Source organism: Ictalurus furcatus, chromosome 3 (genome assembly GCF_023375685.1).
Source record: "Ictalurus furcatus strain D&B chromosome 3, Billie_1.0, whole genome shotgun sequence".
Taxonomy (NCBI): domain Eukaryota; kingdom Metazoa; phylum Chordata; class Actinopteri; order Siluriformes; family Ictaluridae; genus Ictalurus; species Ictalurus furcatus.
In genome coordinates this window covers 25,637,848-25,659,074 of record NC_071257.1, presented here as the reverse complement: position 1 = coordinate 25,659,074, position 21,227 = coordinate 25,637,848, and the positions used below count along the sequence as shown (strand labels likewise).

General features: G+C 37.7%; 1 protein-coding gene across 1 annotated transcript; it reads left to right on the top strand.

Annotated features, from left to right (window-relative positions):
* Positions 1–1,423: 1,423 nt before the first annotated feature.
* tm9sf3 (transmembrane 9 superfamily member 3) lies at positions 1,424–20,932 on the top strand. Its single transcript, XM_053621706.1, has 15 exons — positions 1,424–1,631; positions 10,051–10,246; positions 12,282–12,404; positions 12,714–12,874; positions 13,879–13,956; positions 14,112–14,243; positions 15,171–15,337; positions 15,429–15,523; positions 15,799–15,929; positions 17,427–17,566; positions 17,706–17,774; positions 17,883–18,029; positions 18,695–18,778; positions 18,962–19,038; positions 19,156–20,932. The coding sequence occupies exons 1-15, from the start codon at positions 1,536–1,538 to the stop codon at positions 19,221–19,223; spliced, it is 1,764 nt and encodes a 587-aa protein (XP_053477681.1). The 5' UTR covers positions 1,424–1,535; the 3' UTR covers positions 19,224–20,932.
* The last annotated feature ends 295 nt before the right edge of the window (positions 20,933–21,227 follow it).

The following is a 21,227-nucleotide window of genomic DNA, read 5'->3' as shown; positions in this document are numbered from 1 at the left end:
TAAACAGTGTTGTTGAAAAAACTGTTCAGATAAGTTGTATTGTAAGGTACTATAAATATCCATAGGATCTACTGATTCCTTTCCTTTTTTATTTCTCTGTATTCGTTTTAAAAATTGTGTGTCTGTATACAGTTGCAATCAAAATTATTCAACCCCTATTGCAAATCAGGATTATTGTCAATTTACAGACTCTCAGCTGTTTGCAATAAACAAATCAAACAAAAGCAATTGAAATAGTTCAACACAGCGAATGCTTCAAGTGGTTTCCCCAAAATCAACTGAATATGCAACTTCTAATGACCTCTCCAGTTTCAAAATTATTCAATGCCACAAATGTGCAAAACAGGTGTTGTCTCAAATACACCTGATGCAACTAGTCAAGGGCTTCAGTGGTTGCACCAGGTGTACTTGAGCTGGAACACATGAAATACCTGAACAGGCCAGGGGCAGAAAATTAATGAAATACCTGGACGGGGCAGAAAAAGGAAGCTATCAATGGCTGCAACCAGATTTCTGAGAAGGCAGGCTGTGATAAACCTTTGAATGACTGCAAAAGAAACAGATTTCAGTGAGCACAGTAAGTTTCCATGTGGGAACTCCAAGACGTACACCACTATTGACCCAAAAGCACAAGAAAAGTCGGCTCAAAATAATATAAATTAGCCACAGATATTTTGGGATTCTGTTCTGTGGAGCGATGAAACCTTTCGGCATGATGGATCAGAGGTATGTCTGGAGAAAGAAGAATGAAGAAAGAACACTGTCCACAGAGTGTTTGAATAAATTCTTTATTCTATTATTTTGAGATACTTATATAAATATATATATATATATATATAAATATATATATATATATATATATATATATATAAAATATATATATATATATATATAAATATATATATATATATATATAAATATATATATATATATATAAATATATTTATATATATACTTATATATATTTATATATATATATTTATATATATATATATATTTATATATATATATATATATATAAATGAATGAATGTATATGTTTTTACAATAGTATGAAGAATAAAAGTGATAATCATAAGCAAGGGGATAAATTATACGAGTTACATTTGCAAATGTCCACAGTCTTGCTGAAGAATGGAGCCTTACTGATAAAAAAAAACAACACACGAATAAACTAAATTTATTTGATGAATATGTAGTTCCTTCTTCCGTTTGTGCAGTGTGTGTGTGTGTGTGCGCGCGCGCGCGCGCCCGCTCACTCTCTCAGATGACGTGGCTGTAGGTGGCGGAGCGCCGCTGTAGCCGTATTTCACAGCGCACCGCAGACTCAGCGCCGCGCCATATCATTGGCTGAAAGTCTCCATGTGAGAGTTTTCAGCCAATCAGCGCCAGATGCGGTGACTCCTCGAAAAACACTTTACGACATATCCGTACAGAGCATCCTGAGACGACCACTGTCATAGAACCAGGAAGAAGGAAGGTGGGATAGCTTAAAAAGGCTAATATCCCGAAGCGATCGGAGAACTTTCCTTGAAAATGATGAAGTCGTCCAGGTGGAAGTGTGCAGCGCTGGTGTTATTGCCTGTTATAAGTTTATTGTTGCCGGCCCAGGCGGATGAGCATGATCACACGGTAAGGAAATGTTCTCGGGCCGAGAAGCCTTATGCGGTGTACCTTTAGCCTGACGGGGTGACTGACTAACTGACTGATCAGAATAGCAAATCGGATTGGGATTTAATAACGAAATACTGATTAATTCAGTATGCAGAGGCGTATATAAGAATAAATATACCAAACGCCGCGAGTGTCACGTTAACGCGATTCAGATAGATTATATAGTAGTTCATTCTCCTGCTGATGCTAATGCTAATGCTAATGCCAAATGGGTAGCCAGCCAGCTAGCTAGCTAGCGTAGCCGTAGCTACGTGGTGTAGAGGCCGAGTCCTAAATAGATCCTTTATGAAGATATTAGGCACTGCATAGGGTGTAGCAGCTATACCTTTCACTAATGTTAGTCCCCTTGTCTAGGGAGGTAGTAAGGACTGGTTTGGGATTAACCCCAGCTTGATAAACGTACGCTAGACAAATAGCTGTCAGTTATATATATCTATATAAAATATATATATAATATATGTATAACATTATATCAAATGCGAACAGACGACACATTGCGTGAAAAATACAAGAAATAGTGTTTGTGGGCTTTTATTACTAGAATCGCTGAAGTGGAGAAATCGTATTGAGCTAGCTTGATGAATGTTAGCATGCTGCTTAATATGTCCGACTGTATACACCGATATATCCGGTTGGTGCAGCCCTGTCATACAGTCCCAAGCTAACAACTTCTTAATCACAACAGTTAATGTCTCATACAGCTGGTCACAGTCTACATGTTTTTATCAGGTGAACTGGTAGCCAGTCTGGTTATTTATTTATTTATTTATTAGACTTTGAACCCGAGTCAAAGCTGACAAGCTATTAAAGCTGATTTTAACAGGTTACAGGAAATATCTGTCAGTTTCTAATAAAGTTTTGGTATATTTATCGATTTATAAACATGATGTAGAAAGTTTGAACGCTATCTTTTCATGGTGCTTTTCAGTGTCCCTATCTCCAGGCCGCTTCAGCCCACTACTCTGAACACTGAGTGTACTGTAACCCATCAGTTAGAAGTTTATAGTTACACCCTAACAACTAACTAATTGTGTCAGTGTGGCTCAGAGTATGCTAATTATCCATCAGTATTTTCTTATAGAGAAAACGTGGAGTGTCTTTACTTGCTGTCACGTTTGTATCAGAATCCAATTCAACTTTAATCGTGGGACAATATTTATTTCTGTCTAGCACCTTCGAGCAGGAACGTTCAGCCAAAATGTAATAAGGTCCATCTGTGTGAAATTCCTTTCTTACAAACCGACAAGCTACCTTTTAATGCTTAACCATAAACACCAGTAATTACTTCATGATTATAAGTAAGACCTACAGGTTTGACACTTCAGGGTACCAGTTTTAACTAGAGTCATGGACATGAACAGATCAAACGCCTGGTTTGTACTTGAAGCAGAGAATAAACGCATACCTCACACATGCATCTCTGTTAAATCTTCTTTAAGCTTTCTGTTTTCATCATCATCTAAATATAAATAAATATATATATTTATATTTAATGAGACATGTTGGCACTTCACTAATCAGACTAGCGTGATAGTGGATTCTGAGCCTATGCCAAGGAAGGGACCCCAGTCCATCACAGGAAATCATTCTCATTCACACCTACAGGCAATGTAGCAGAAGCGCTTCACCTACTTGAATGTTTTTTGGAGATATGAAGAATGCAGAGAACCTGGCGGAAACCCGGAAGTCACCGGGAACAATATGTGAAACTCTATACAGAGATATAGAGTAACCAGAGTCCTGTGGTGTATCAGGATGCCTTTTTTTTTATTTTTATTTATTTTTTTTTTTTTATATAAAAAGACTCGTTGTGCAAACATGACTGTAAAGCCAAGAATTGTTTCTTTATTAAGAGTGTGTAAATGTTTGAAGGATAGCAAGTCCTTCTCAGAGCTGGTTAACAGTGTGCGTAATGGCACGTAGAAAAAAAAAAAACTTGAATGATTTTGTTTCTTAACTGCTCTCTAGTGTTCACTACAGGCTAGTTTTTTGAAGAAATTAGTGTGGATCTTCATTACGTGTCCTTATCCTGGATTCCTACAAGTCTCGAACAGAGGGACGACCACAGCCAGTTATCCTTTTAGAAGATTTGCTTTAGTGTTACATTCACCTTGTAGTTATCTAGGAGATTGGGATTGATTTACAGGTTATTGGTTGTGTTGTGAGTCCTTGAATTCCCTGATTGGAGGCAACATTTCCAGAGATGTCCTGCAAGCTGTTTCCTTTTTTTTAAATGAGAAGAATTTTATTATTTTGTCTCTCGCTGGTACACACTCACTTAACTCGGGTGTTGACACTTGTCTTTCGTGTGCATGTAGTCGACCATCAGTTGTTATGGCTCAGATGTTTCGGATGATTTTGAATACGCTGTCTATGGATGAACTAAATTTCATAGTGAAAGATTTCATACCACTATGTAGTTATGGTCTGATTGTGTCTTGCTAGAACGGATGATGGAACGGACCAAATCTGTTTTTATCAAGACTTGATAATTATTTTCTGTAGGGGTGTAACGATATATCGCAATGCAAAAATGTTACGATATGTATTGTAGTTATGGTGATTTAAAAATATTTATTTTTTTATTTTTACAATATGACGTCCGTTTTATCCTATACCTTGTTTGCAGTCACATGATTCTGATGACACAAGTGAAAAGCAGAATGGATGAGATGGAGGAAAGTCTGTACTGTACTGGTTTAGACACTATTACAAGAGAAAGGTATAAACAGAAAATCACAACACATGTTGGATGTGATGCTTATGTTATGAAGAGGAGCGGTTTTTCAATTGAATTGAAATACTTGCCTGCCATCAAGGCGGTAGATCTAAGCAACTACATTGTTCTCCAGAAAACAAATGAAAGTATACAAAAGTATGGAGGCATACAACTTTTTTGTGAGTGGTTGGGTCAACGACCTCGGTACCGAGGTCCTCCACGATGAATATCGTTTGGTTTTCGCCCGGGTGAGTGGCATTTCGTTTTTTCTCCTGTGGATTAACCTAGCAACAGACATTCAACTCTGTTGCGCCTCTCAATGTTAGCGTTACGGTTGTTTACTTTACGTTATTAGGTTAACCTCTCTCAAAGGTCCGCCGAAACGCCACTAAAGGCATGGATCATCGCCAAACAATTACTTTAACTTTTACAAAGTACCGAAATGGCTGACATTACATAAACACAACATATGTAAGTTGTATTAACTTACATTTGAGAAAGTGGTCACTGCACACATGAGCAGTACCCGACTCGGCTCCTCCAGACTGTAGACGCAGGTATACGAGCCTCTTTCTCCTGTGTTTTTCAGTCGCATTTTCCCCCCTTATGAACAGCAACTTTTGGTACACGATAAAAGTGCTTTCTCGGTTTGATTGATTTGAGCAATCATAAACGATGCAGAACATAAGCATTTTGAGTTTGTGATAGTGCTTCCTATGTAAAAAATCATTTCCTGCACTATCCTCCTTAATTCTAATTTCATGTTAAATTTCAGTTTTATTGTTCAGTAAATTAAATCTTGAAATATTGTAAATTCTTTAAGTTGTATGTGCAATAAAGTTATTGAAAATTGTTAATGTTTTGGAAGTTAATCTGTTATTTGAGTTTCAGTTAAATTTTTTACATTGTGTTCAAAATATCGTGGTGTGTATCCTATCGTGAACCCAGTATCGTGATGCGTATCGTATCATTAGCTGAGTGTATCGTTACACCCCTAATTTTCACTAATAGTGTTCATATGACGTCATCTTGATTGTCACATTATTACCCACAATGCCCTGTAAGCAGTTATTAGCAAGCAGCATGCTAGGTTAGAAATGTAACATTCAAATGTGTAATGAAAGAAAACACTATTTGTTATCAGCTGCATGTTCCCTCCTTAGCACCTCATCTCTGGTGACCCATTTCTAGAAAACATGCTGTGTAAAAATTTCTTGATGATGGTAGCTTCTGTCAAACTTTATCATTATGTGACAACTTTGGAAAGACTGTGGTTCTTTGTTGTGGTTAGGAGAGAGAATTTATCTCCACTGTCGCACAATTACACCATTCGATGTGGCTCAGACAGCTGTTTATGATCAGTTATTATAATTGTAACTAAGAACAAATGATTACGTTTCCTGACAATGTTTAAAGTGATTAATATGGCCAGTATTGTTACATGGGAATTGTGAATAAGTGTTTTATAGATTATTATTATTATTATCACAATTGCACTTTTTAATTATATAGTACACAGTTACAAAAGGGAATTATTCATAACTGCACTATTCATCGTAACCCAGATGAGGGCTGGTTTTCTCTCAAGGTTTCTTCTTCATTCCATCTCGGAGAGTTTTCTCTCCCCCGTCACCTCTGGCATGCTCATTAGGGATATATTTATCAATTTAAAATTGATATATGGAATTTTTATAGTTCCGTAAAGCTGTTTTGTGACAATGTTCGTTGTTAAAAGTGCCATACAAATACAATTAAAATTGATCATGATGTGACTGAAGGTTCTGAATAGTTTGTTGGATTATGGGGTGAATCAACAGTCTTCAGACAGCCTGTCTTGTTATATTTACTGTAATATTTTTAAGTCTGCTTTCTAAGTGTACTCATGACTAACATGATAATGGACGTCTAACGCATGCCAAAGTGTACTAAAATCTACTCAGTGAAGCAGTCAGAATATCAAATGTGACAAATTAATTGATGTTCTGTGTAACCAAGATGAAAGAAACTTCTGCAAAATGCTATCCGGACCAGAGAGTACTATAGTGGTTAATTTGTTAGTTGATTTGTGAAGGAAAGCCCGCAGTTCATTGTTTAGTGCCGCATGGGTATACGTCAAGATCAATTCATGGCAGAAGATTTGAGAGAACACCACAAGAGGGACAGCCTTAAGTTTCAAGAGTAGTGTCCCTGCTTTCAGTCTTTCTGAGTTGTACAGAAAAAGGCTTGAGGAATCACAGGAAAGAACGTCATACTTAGTTTTACTGATATTTTTACTTTTACTGATCTACTGATATTGTATACGAATGTTGTGATCTATAAAACTATATTGCAATCTCGGATACAACTAAATGACTCAAGCTCCATGGAGTAGTACAGCTAAACAATAATAGAAAACCGCTAAAGGATGAAATCCCTCAAAATATGAGCTACAAACAAAGAAGATTTAGGCCTCACTGAGTCCTGTCGAGGAAGCTGCACAGGCTTTAATAGCATGCAAAGTTTATTCAGTAAAGTAACTTTGTAGACCTTTAGTAATCACAGTGTGTGCTGGATAGGAGTTCCATGGCTTTATACACAGACGGTCCACGTTTTAGACTGAGTAGTTAGTGTCAATCTGAAATTGTAATACAGTGCATGAAGATGTACCTTTGTCCACATGCATTTGAGGAGATTAGTGAAGTTGTACATTGATTATACCTAGTCTAAAACATCGCATTCTCTCTTCATTTGGTGAATTTGCACTGGTAGTAAGTCTCTTATTAATACCATAATTGTGTCTGCTTCTGTCTATAATGCAAATCAAGCTGTGGGATCAAGTTGGGTCAATATTGGTTGTGTGCTATCAGCAACACTTCCTAAGTTTGACGCCAAACTTAAACAGCCCTTTTGTGGATATGAACCTTTGGTCTTGTTTACAAATGCCGTGTATGGACAAAATGCCTCTTTTTAACCAAAGATGTTGTGGTGTTTTTTGTTTTGTTTGTTTGTTTTTTAAATCATGGTAGAATGTGTTTACAAATATTTTCATCAATGTGCTTGTTATAAAATAAGTCACCAAACATATCTATTGTCATTGAATGACAATTTAGTGGTAGTGATTGCACAATACCACCTTTTTTTTTTAATAGTTTTTTTTAAACTGATAAGAATGCGTGAGTATCAGCTTATACTGAAACCCATCTAATATTGTTTTCTTTAAATACTGTTAAGCTTTAAAATGGCTTTTTTTTTTTAAATAAATAAGGTGCTTCACAGTTAAACCCTTTCACACAAAACACTTACTATATTATATTCACAAAGTATAAATATAATAAAATCAATCCTAACAAAAGAAAAAATCATCTCTTTAAATGAACATTTCCAGTTCCAAAAATAATTCCTGTCTTTGACATTTGTTGTAGGATCCGATATGATGGTTCAGATTGGTGCCATCTCTATTTAGTGCTCATTTGCCAAGTTTTCTAGATTACAGTGTTACTTGTTGTTCTAGAAGTTGGCAATTTGTGATCTTTGTCATGGTATACTGGTATACTCCACACCATGTTATCAGTGTGACAGGTTTGAATTTTGTGACCAAGCTTGAAAGGCCATAACCTTCACTATTGTTTTTTTTTTTTTTTTTTCTCCACTAGCCATCATACAATGTGGCTTCAGGGATATACATAAAGTTTGCTCATTCGACAGCATTTTGTGCTGTCTATTTGGGGCAGTGTTTGTGCTTTCAAAACGAACTAATAATGGGACTTGGTTCGCGTGGAGTAGGAGGTCTTGGCTATCTGCATTTTGCCTTCTATAAAATGACCAGTATAAATAACCCCAGGAGATGTATATCTTGTTTGAATTGACATACTGGTATAGATTGCTTAATATCCAGTGGGGATTGAGGTTTTGCACTTTTTCTTCAGTATAAAAACACTCCAGGAAGCATTCTTTTCTATTGTCTCCTGCTGAAACCAAAAAGGAAACCAAGTCTTGATAACCAAGTCTTTGCAGAGAATGTTGATTGTGGGGGATTTAGGGTAAGTTATTGAGTTTCTACTACAGATATAGATACACTATGACCAAAGTTATGTGGACACCCCTCCTAATTCTTGAGTTCAGGTATTTCAGCCACACCCATTGTTAGCAGGTGCATAAAATCAAGCACCTAGCCAGGTAATCTCCATAGACAAACACTGGCAGTAGAATGGGTCGTACTGAATAGCTCAGTGACTGTAAATGTGGCACTGTCATAAAAAAAAAGCCTCTTTTACTACAAGTCAGTTTTTGAAACTTCTGCCATGTTAGATCTGCCCCGTCAACTATAAGTACTATTATTTTGTGAAATGGAACTATCTAGGAGCAACAACAGCTCAGCCATGAAGTGGTACACCAGAACGGGCCCATCAAGTACTGAAGTGCACTTTGGACTTATAGTGTATGCTATGAGCATGTGATCTACTAAAGAAAATGCAGCATGCACAGCCACAAAGAACAAGCTGTTGTAAAAAAAATAATAAAAATAGCAGTCAGGTGGGGTGTGTAGTATATTTTAGTGTAACCGCCATGTGTACATTGTGAAGACACTCCCATGTCTTTCATTTATACAGAGCTCTCTTATCCCATGCAAAAATATTATAATCATTTGAAATGTCGTCCAGCAACATCACTGCACATTCTGGAAATTATATCCAATCTGATATATTATAAATTGCTGTAAATGTCTACATCAGAGTTTCCATTAGCCAGTAAATACCGTTGTTTTTCACCGTTAAAACGTCCGATGAAATCAAAATGTGTCAGACGCAATGTCCGGTAAAAATACTAACACGAAGCAGACGGGCCTTAGACAAAGTACGTTCATAATTGCACATCTAAATCAGTTCTCTGTGTCGGCACAAATATTTTTTCTCAGATGCTTCTCCTGTAATGTGTACACTGATTTGCTCATGTTGTTATTCAACCACACACACGTCGTATCCAACACGGGTCAGAATCACGCGTTACCTGCCGATTCGACCCGCTCCTCTTCATCCACAGCTGACATTTGTCACCGGGGCAAGAGAATTGAATTCACGGTACTGAAAGACATTGCGACAAGTCATTCAACTCTTGTAGGTGTGTCAGTCTGACACATACTTGTTTGGCATTCTTTCTGAGATGTTTGTGAAAGGGGTGTTACTGGTTAAAGCTTCTGTAGAATAAAATACTCAAGATCATGTTGTAGGAGAGTGTGTGTGTGTGTGTGTGTGTGTGTGTGTGTGTGTGAGACTGTGGTGGCCTGGCTTAACCCACTTTGGAAGAAGATTCATGCTTGCATTCACCCTCCATGATGTGTAGTGCTGTGACACTATGGGGACATGAACAAATCAAAATGGGGTCAAGAAAAGAAGTCTTGTGGTTTTTTTTGTTTTTTTTTTAATCTTTTTTTTTTAAGAATTTTTTTATTAATGTGATTTGGATTAATGATTGTGTACAGAGTGTAGAACTATTCATTATTACTTTAATGAATAGTGTGAATAGTATTATCAGTTGTGTGAGTATTGTCTTGTGTTTCCCTTGTGAATGTTGTTACCACGTTGAAGGCTGTTTATAATAATGTCACTGTAAATATAGCAAACGATCTACCATTAGGAATCTAATGACTTTTTTTCTTCATTTTTTTAAAAAATAAATCAGTACGAAGATAAAGAGGAGGTGGTTCTATGGATGAACACAGTGGGACCATATCACAACAGGCAGGAGACATATAAATACTTCTCCCTTCCTTTCTGCGTGGGCTCCAAGAAGACCATCAGCCACTACCATGAGACACTGGGCGAAGCTCTGCAGGGAGTCGAACTGGAGTTCAGCGGCCTAGACATCCAGTTTAAAGGTAACCGAGGTCTGCTGGCATTAATGCATCCACTATGTTTACTTTCATAAATACAAGCAGTAACAGTACCTTAGTTTAAAATGGGGTCCAGATGCCCTATCGTTGGGAGATTCTGAGTTTGATTCCCAATGATGTCACCGCCATACTAGCACTAAACGGTCTTGCCCCCCCGTTACATATCACAATATATTACGTTTTCGCTAAACATACGGTTTATGAAAAAATTAGATTAGGAGACTGATCAGACTGGTTTGAGCTGACAGGAAATCTATAGTTACTCAAATAGGCACTATTTTCAACTGTGGAGAGCAGAAAAGCATCTGGAAAATATACCCTCACCGATGCACCTTATTAGGAACACCTGTACACCCACTCATTCATGGAATTCACTAATCAGACCATGTGGTGGGGGGGGGAGACTGTTTAGTGCTAGTGATCTCAGTGATTTTAACCATGGCCTGATTGTTGGTGCTGGTTTGAGTATTTCTAAACTTCTGATCTCTGGGGTTTTCATGCACAACAGTCTCTAGAGTTTACTCAGAATGGTACAATAAAGAAAAAGCAACCAGCGAGCAGCAGTTCTGTGGATGGGAACACCTTATTGATGACAGTGGTCAGAGGAGAATGACCAGACTGGTTCGAGGTGACCGAACGGTGACAATTACTCGTATAACTACTCTGTGCAGTTGTGGTGGGCAGAAAAGCATATCAGAATGCATACCACGTCGAACCTTGAGGTGGATGGGCTACAACAGCAGAAGACCATGTCGGGTTCCACTCTTGTCAGCCAAGAACAGAAAGCTGAGGCTGCTGTGGGCACAGGCTACCAAAACTGTACAGCTGAAGACTGGAAAAATGTAGCCTGGTTTCTGCTGAGGCACACAGATGGTAGGGTCAGAATTTGGCACCAACTACATAAATCCATTGACCCTCCTTGCCTTGTGTAAACAGTCCAGGTTGGTGGAGGTGGTGTAATGGTGTGGGGAATGTATTCTTGGCACACTTTGGGCCCGTTAATACCAATCAATAATCGCTTGAATGTCACAGCCTATTGCTACTGTTCATGTGCATCCCTTCAATGCATCAGTTTACCCATTTTCTAATGGCTATGTCCAGCATGATAGATAATGCACCATGTCACAAAGCAAAAGTCGTCTCAAACTGGTTTCATGAACATGACACTGAGTTCAGTGTACTTCAGTGGCCTTCCCAGTCACTGCAACTGAATCCAAAAGGACACGTTTGGGATGTGGTAGAACGGGAGACTCGCAGCATGAAAGTGCACCTGAAAAATCTGCAGGAATTGTGATGCAATCATGTCCACGTGGACCAGAATCTGAAAGAAATGTTTCCAACATCTTGTGGAATCCATGCCCTGAAGAATTGAGGCTGTTTTGAGAGCATAGGGAGGCCCAACCCAGTATTAGTATAGTGTTTCTAATAGTGCTCAGTGAGTGTAAATAAAGAATGAACAACCATTTGATATTTATCCTCATGGTCACATGACTATTCACCCTGAGGAAAACATGGCTAAGCTGAAACATGTTTGTGCTACATGCCTAAGCAATAGTTAATAAATATTTATGACTTGCGCACTCTGGAGTGCCTTAATGTTACAGCAGGACTGTGTAGAGTATTTTTTTTTTTTCTTGCTCACTATCTTTTCATTCAGTTTATTTTCTTGGAAAAAAAAAACCTGTTTTTTTGGGGGGTGGGCGGGGGGGTTGTATTTTAAATTTTTTGATCCAGTGCAGCAGTCCTTTTTTGTTTATAATAATACAGATCTGTACATACCACTTGAGTACGTAAGATAAAGTGTACCACTGCCATGTCATAATAAATGTGGTCCTAGATACTAATTTTAGGTCTAAGGGTATTCAACTCATGTTAAAAGTGCTGCTATTCAAAATGTTTGTGTTGTATCTGTTCAGGTACAATGGAGAAATACTTCAGTGGAAGAATTCAGTGCAACGAGTGAATTTGTATTTATTTATTTTTTCCTTGAAAAACTGTAACTAGCAATTGTCCTTTACAGATGAAGTGATGCAGTCGACATACTGTGAAATTGAACTGGACAAAGCTAAAAGGGATGCCTTTGTCTACGCCATCAAGAACCACTACTGGTACCAAATGTACATCGATGACTTGCCAATCTGGGGTGAGTAGTCCAGGAATTCTGTGTTTGACAAAGCCTCAAGAGAAGCCTTGGGATTCAATACCACGAAGTTCTGTGAGCGCTCAGCTTGTCCTCACTGTTTTAGTTGTGAATGTGTTTGTCAGGAACCTGTATTAAATATTTCTGATCTTATGGCTTTTCTAATCCTATATTTCTTGTATTGTATTTTGTGTATTTACTGTACAATCATTTTAATATTCCTTTCATCTGTTTCAGTAATTTAGTAATTGTATAAGCCTCCCAATTCATTACTACCTGATTTGTAAAATCACTTTGTTGATTGCAATTCAGGGATCGTTGGTGAGGCAGATGAGAACGGGGAAGATCATTACCTCTGGACTTACAAAAAGCTGGAAATCGGCTTCAATGGTAACAGAATTGTGGATGTTAACTTGACCAGCGAGGGCAAAGTGAAGCTTGTGCCGAACACGAGAATCGCTATGTCCTACTCAGTGAGTACTTTTACACCTCTTCTGACAAACCTCTCAATACTGCATCATCACTTGACTATATACTGTATATATGTGTGTATATACACGCACACACACACAGGTGCATCTCAAAAAAATTTAATATTGTGGAAAAGTTAATTTTTTCCCGTAATTTAATTAAAAAAGTGGAACTTTCATATATTCATTACACATAAAGTGAAGTATTTCAATCCTTTTTTTTGTTTTACTCTTGATTATGGCTTATAGCTCATGGAAATCAAAAATCCAGTATCTCAAAATATTAGAATAAAGAATTTATAATACAGAAATGTTGACCCTCTGTAAAGTATGTTAATTTATGCACTCAATACTTGGTTGTGGCCCCTTTTGCATGAATTACTGCATCACTGTGGCGTGGCTTGGAGGCAATCAGCCTGTGGCACTGTTGAGGTGTTCTGGAAGCCCAGGTTGCTTTGATAGCGGCCTTCAGCTCGTCTGTATTGTTGGGTCTGGTGTCTCTCATAGCTTCTCTATGGGGTTCAGGTCAGGTGAGTTGGCTGGCCAATCGAGCACAGTAATATCACGGTCAGCAAACCAGTTACTAGTAGTTTTGGCACTGTGGGCAGGTGCCAAGTCCTGCTGGAAAAGGAAATCAGTATCTCCATAAAGCTTATCAGCAGATGAAGTTCTCTAAAATCTCCTGGTAGATGCTGCATTAACTCTCGACTTGAGAAAACACAGTGGGCCAACACCAGCAGGTGACATGGCACCCCAAATCATCACTGACTGTGGAAACTTCACACTGGACTTCAAGCAACTTGGATTCTGTTCCTCTCCACGCTTCCTCCAGACTCTGGGACCTTGATTTCCAAATGAAATGCAAAATTTCATATATATATAAAATGTTTATATATGTATGACTATATACATATATATGTATGACGGGTAATTTAAACAGTCATGTCACAGTCTTAGCATTGAATATTGTTATTAAACCATTAAACAAACCTTTTTCATTACTGTAGGTGAAGTGGAAAAAGTCTGATGTGAAATTTGAAGACCGTTTTGACAAATACCTTGATCCATCCTTCTTTCAACACAGAGTAAGCAATCTGAAATCTGTACAAATAAGTACAGCTTACATAAGGTGTTATTTATCTGAAGATTTTTCTGTCGATTGTGGATAATCAGTACTATGGTGCATAATGAAGAAAGATTTTTTTTCTAAATATTCATTCATTTTTCCTTCTATTGACAGATTCACTGGTTCTCCATATTTAACTCCTTCATGATGGTGATCTTCCTGGTGGGTTTGGTGTCTATGATCTTGATGAGGACTCTGAGGAAAGACTATGCCAGATACAGCAAAGAGGAAGAAATGGATGATATGGTGAGTCCAAATAAGCTACTCTTTATAAAACGGTTACTAAATACACCTGGCAAGATTTCATAAAATAAACACAATGCAACAAAAAAATTAATAATTTATTGATTATAATCATTCTTCCACCAATCAATGTAGTTCTTCAGCAACATTTAGCAGAATGGTTGCCAAGCTGCACACTGATTATAGTCCAGTAGGTGGCGCTATTGCACCTTTCAGCTCAATGTCAACCACCTTTATTGAAATAGGAAGAGCTACATCATGTGTCTTAATATGATTGGGTAAAGTAAGCTAGCAAAAACAAAACAATTAGCATTGTGTTCTGGTTTATTATTGTATGTTACCATGCTGTTAGACTGTAATGTAAATTTAAAAGAAAACACAGCTGCTGTATAATAGACGGTTAGTTGTTTTTTTTTTCTTCCAGAAACTGGTATTATTAGTGTAATAAATGCTAATAAAATCTGACATTTTGAAACAATTTATTTGGCAAAATAATACAGATATAATGAAGTCACAGGTTTGTGTTTAGAGAGTAATTTACAACGGCTTCAAATGCGGCTCAGCCAATCATAATCAAGGACCTGAGCAATCCGTTTTATAACTGTGTTTAGTGGATTATATTGTAGAATTAACATGTGGTTATGAGCTCTTGCTTTTAATAGACACTTAACATTTAAGCCAGTATTGCTTGCTTCCAAATTTTTATTGTAACAGGACGATGATGAATTATTTGTGCATTCTTTTCCATTATATAATTTGTGAATAGTTATGTAGATATGTAGTATATGTAGATAACATGCACGTATTCCTTTTTTTTTTTTGGATGCATATAATTAGATGGCTTATTGAATATTTGTATCACGTGTATTGAATCTGTAACATGTCCAGTATCCACTCACTCACTCCCTCCCTCAAACTTTATGTATGCAGGACCGAGATCTCGGGGATGAGTACGGGTGGAAGCAAGTCCACGGTGATGTGTTCAGACCCTCTAGTCACCCTCTTATCTTCTCCTCCCTGATTGGCTCTGGTTGCCAGATCTTCTCTGTGTCCTTCATTGTTATCATTGTGGCCATGATTGAGGATTTGTACACTGAGTAAGTCTCAAGGACCGTTGTATTTGTTGATTTAATAAGCAAAACACTTACTGATCAGTTTTGTTTTTTTTGTTTTTTTTCCTTCTTGTAGGAGAGGGTCGATGCTGAGCACGGCCATATTTGTGTATGCAGCCACTTCCCCAGTAAATGGTTACTTTGGGGGAAGCCTGTATGCAAAACAAGGGGGTAAGAATATCTTAACTATATAAGATTTTAATTCTATTAAAAGTCAGGACGTATAATACTGTAGGTCATCATTAACTCTAACGCAGAAGAAAAGCAGGTACTGTTAAGTAGGCATGAGAAGCACATGTTTAGCTTCATATGCAACATAACTGTACATCATGTAATTCACTTTAATGCAAAATACTGAAAGTCTTTTAATGACGTGTAACGTTTCCATTTTAATTATCCAAGAGTGTTTTCTCAGCCGTGTTGTTGTTCCATCTGTGTTCGAGCAGGGAGGAGATGGATAAAGCAGATGTTTATTGGTGCATTCCTGATCCCAGCTATGGTTTGTGGCACGGCTTTCTTCATCAACTTCATTGCTATCTATTACCACGCCTCCAGAGCCATCCCATTTGGCACCATGGTGAGTGCTTAATCAGCTTATTGCCCTTTTTTTTTTTTTTTTTTTTTTTTAAATGACATTTCTATATGTCTCTTGTGACAGCAGTTATATTTTGCCCATTCAGTTGTCTTACAGGTAAGTAAACAAAGGTCAAATTCAGAATATAGCCAGTCATGTCTTCTTGGCAGGGTACATGTCAATACCCCTCACTTCCCTTACATCTTTCAACCTGTGACCAGGCTATTGATTCAAGTCTGCCACTATTAGAGGTAAATCAATAGTTAATGTTCTTGGAGGAATCAAGGAGAGAGGAGCTTTCCAGAACTTGTCACCTTTACTTTTTTATTCTTATATGAAAAAGGAAATGTTTTCGAGTTTGCATGGAGTGTGCAATTGTGCAGTGCGATGGGTTGGCACCCTGTCCAGGGTGTAACCAGTCTGACCCACCCCACCCTCTGGATCTCATGTGATGTACAACAGTGTTATAAAAAGCTAAAATACAAAATTAATAATAGAGGTGCAGATAAAAACCTTTGATTAAAGTGGCTTTAAAATGTGGTATGACTTTATTAGAATGTGTCCACATTAGAAGTCGGTTCACGATAGTCTTACATGGGGTAGAATATCAACATTTAAGCATGATTTGATAAACTGTATTCACATCATTATTGATCATTTTCTGCTAAGGCAGATGCTTTATGCTGAGTGACAGGTGATACAGATGTGCAGTAAGTCCTCATTAAGTGACATCATTGCTTTTAGTCAATCATGAGAGTAAGATTTAATCTGTTTAAGGGAATACTTCTACAGCATCATTACTGTAAATGCAACACCGTGACAATTCAGTAAAAATGATTTCACTTCCGTTTAAAAATATCAGTCCTGTTTAGAGTTAATGGTTAAAATAATTTATACTACAGCGCTGTTCAATTCTCATCTGATTGGTCAGAAGGTGCAGACATATTTTATAAAAATGTGTAGTCACTGATATGGTGAAATTTTCTCTGACGAGACATTTATTTAGCATTTTCGGAAGGGTTCTTCATTGTTATTGCTTTGTGATGGTCAGAAATAAAACTGTTCCTAAAGAAAACCTTCAGCTTCTGGGTGGTAGCAGGAACTTTCATGTCAAGTCACATTGCAGCACTTTTGTTGTTGATTTATTTGCATCTAACAACACATCTTAGTGTTTTAAAGATTTATTGAGTTCATTTGCAATAATAATTCAGAGAATTTACAGACATGCTTTCTTTCCTTCATGTGGCAGCAATCGTCTGTACTAGAGACATCACAGTATAATATCTGAGTGAATGATTTTTATTTATTTATTTTGCACTTACTGAATAATTGAGGTCAATCATTACGGTCACTGCATCGGCTTTAGTTGCTAAAGTTGCTGTTTTTGTAGAGGTGCCTTTTAAACCTGTGAAATAAATGGTCTTGGCATGTGCAAGCCTAATATTGATCATATAGACTAGAAGAGTTTGAACATGCTGCATTTCTGTGTGTGTTTTGCAGGTTGCAGTGTGCTGCATCTGCTTCTTCGTCATCCTTCCTCTAAACCTGGTGGGGACGATCCTGGGTCGGAACCTCTCGGGACAGCCCAACTTTCCCTGCAGGGTCAACGCCGTGCCCAGGCCCATCCCAGAGAAGAAATGGTATGCCCTTCTTTTCTTACTAGACATCCTTATGGCGTTCATTTATTGTTTGAGGGCATAATACAACTTATTAATTAAATTTGGTATTTAGGTGCGTTGTTATTTATTATTTTTTTCCCCCCCTCGATTTGATTATCAGGTTCATGGAACCTGCGGTCATCGTGTGCCTGGGTGGCATCCTGCCGTTTGGGTCTATATTTATTGAGATGTAAGTATTTGAATTCCTCCATTCTACTTTTTCCTTTTTCCATGCTGGATATGCAATTCCAGCAATTGCTTTTGTCTTTACTGCTTTTATTTCTTCCACTTTTCTTAGGTACTTTATTTTCACGTCATTCTGGGCCTATAAGATTTATTATGTGTACGGATTCATGATGCTCGTGTTGGTGATCTTGTGCATTGTGACCGTGTGCGTGACCATCGTCTGTACCTACTTCCTCCTCAATGCTGAAGACTACAGATGGTGAGAGAATGATCAGCTGCTAGTTTCTTTTGTTTATATGCTATTTTTGAGAGATGAATTTTCCACATCTGTTCTTTTTAAATAGGAACCATTACTAGAGGTGGGGCACGGGGGCTTAGTGGTTGGGAGATTTTTTTTCCCCCATTTTCTCCTCAATTTGGTCACCTACTAATTCCCACTCCATTGCTAGCTCTCCACTATCATACAACACCTACAAAACAGAGAGGCTAACATACGCTTCCTTGTAATCATAGGAAACCAGCCAAACACATCTTTTCAAATGGTTGCTCATGCTGCTACACACGGCAGCTTAACACACTCCGAGGAATGTGCCATCTGCCCTATTCTGCATACAGGAGCTCTCAGACGCCCACCATTAGATAGTGTCACTGTGAGAAAGTACACCACCCCTCTCGCACAGCTTATTCTGCTCTGTTGGCTCCAGCCACAGATCACCGGCATCATCAGTATTCAAACTTGGGATCTCACGGCCCCGATGATAAGGAGCCAGGAATTTCCTCTTAGCAATGTTGGCACCTTCGCATGACTTACAACTCAATAAACAGATAAAATTTCAATTCGTCCTGAAGTAAGAAGTTATTTAGAACATATAAAAAACAAGTAATTAATTGAAAACTTACTGAATTTTTATCATTCTTTTGCAGGCAGTGGACAAGCTTTCTTTCTGCCGCTTCCACGGCAGTTTATGTTTACATGTATTCCTTTTACTACTATTTCTTCAAAACAAAGTGAGTTTGTCTTTTTATTTTATTTTTTTATTATTTAAGATCTCAGCTCAGTGACTGTTTACTCATTAAAGACTGTGAATTTACTTCTAAAGCATCTATACATTTTTATTTACGTGGTGATAATCATACTGCTGGCATAAACTGATGCCATTTCGCTGATGAATGTTGTCTTGTCCTCTGCAGGATGTATGGTTTGTTTCAGACATCGTTCTATTTCGGCTACATGGCGGTGTTCAGTACTGCTCTGGGTATAATGTGTGGTGTGTATTACTATCCATTTATTTAGACAATTTACAGTAGCTCCTTCGTCTATTTCAGCCTGCACATAGTTTTACTTCGTATGTTTGAACATGATTTCATTTCGTATGTTCTTCCAGGAGCCGTTGGTTACATGGGAACAAGTGCCTTTGTGAGAAAGATCTACACAAACGTGAAGATTGACTAGCGACTCTGCAGCACCTGTGCTGACGGCTGACGTTTCCCAGCAGAGGCGGACACGAGTCTTTGTCCCTTTTTTTTGTTTTTTTTTTGCAAGAAGAGATTGTGATCTTATCTTGTATAAATCTAGTTTTCCATTTTCTCAACAAGTTCAAAGTTGCAAGATTGTGTACACACAGGCGTATAATGGAAGATTAAATAAACGTGAGTTTTATTTTTTTTTTAATTAACTGTGTTTTCATTTCTTTTCTCTGGAGCAAATGCGTAGATTTAAACTTTTTTTTTTTTTTTTTGCATATTAAAAACTTTGGTTCTCCTCCGATAATTCTGTCCCACCCAGCATGAGTGACTGTAGACCTTTATCGATGGAGTAGTCTAGCTCTCTTCAGTGAAGAGGCCGAAGTGTATGGAGAGCCTTTGTTCTGTTGTAGGAGAATATTGGAGGGTTGCGATTGTGTTCATGCTCCTACTGTCAGTTTTTGTATTGTCGAGTTAAGCGATGTCGTTGGTTGGTTGGTTGGTTGTTTGTTTGTTTGTTTGTTTGTTTGTTTTGAACACTTTTTGTTTCCGATCACCCTGAGCGTAGTGTAACGTTGCAATCCCATGATGACAAAAAATGTTGGTTACTAGCTTTTCTGCCACCAGACTTGACCACCATTTTTCACTCTACACTACATAGTTCAGATTATGTTACAGGATACAAATGAGGCATAAATCATAGCGTTCCTGATCCAGGTCTTGGGTTATAATGTATGGTCCGGTCATCTGCGACAAGTGCGGATGTTTTAAATGGGTTGTTTCAAAGTGGTCTTGTGTTTTCCAGTTTAGTCTTACTTTTAATGTCGGAATTTTAAATGAAGTCTGAGTGTGAAGATAATAAATGGATGGGGGTAAACCTGTATATAACCTTTTAATAATGTAACTGTAGAAGTAGACTCCAAAATGTATTTTGGTTGTACAGATTTATTACAGGGTGTTTTTTGTTGGTTTTTTTGTTTTGTTTTTTAAAAAAAAAAACCCAAAAAAGATGTTCAGTTGAATGATTTTGTCTTTTCTCCTTTTTATTTTGTGAGCTTGGGGTGGGTGGCACGGTTACATCTTGCCTGTTAGTGCATGACCTTTTCATCTTGCTGTATGAACCAGTTCAGTTTGTATTTTTTTTCTTTTCTTTCTTTGCTCTGTGACTCCTGACACATGCTCAAATTAAGTTTCGTGTAACCAGACAAAAAAAAAATATCTGGAGTGCTTACATTGAATTTCTGCTGCTTGTAGAGGAAGTATTGACCATCATATACATTATTGTTTTTAATATTTATGATTTAAAGCTTTAAACAGCTCTCTGTGTGCTGAACAGCCACCTCCCTCATGCTAACTTCCCCATCCATTACCAGAAGCAGCATTGTGAATGTTGGACACATGCAGAGTTTCTGCAAGCATACTATAAAAGGGTGACGTTATTGTACTTTATTTGATGTTTTCCTAACTACAGGAAGTGCCCCAGGAGCACTCCGACAAAGCTCGTGTTTTTCGTTCTGCTGTATACAGTATGTAACTAAAGATGTCCGAGATGTGGCAAAGCCTTTTTTTCTAATCCCCTCAAATGCCAGCTGATTCCTGGCCCCTCATGTCATGAACCTTGTGATGTCTGAAAAGACATTTTAAACATGCTCTACTTGTTGTAAAAAGGAAAAAAATAAACGATGTTTATGTACAGAGGTTATACAGGCATGGTTTGAATTCTGGAAGTGGAGTCTTGATCAATATTTTAGCTAAGAAAATTTCCCTCTATTGTTCAAGACAGGGAGCCAATTTCTGAAGAATTACACACTTTCGGTTCTACTTTCACATGATTCACACACAGTCCACTTTATTAGGAACACCTGTACACCTGATCCTTCATGCAGTTATCCAAACAGCCAATCATGTGGTAGAAGTGCAATGCACAAAATCGGTTAATGTTCACATCAAACATCAAGAATGGGGAAAAATCTGATCTCGGTGAGTTTGACTG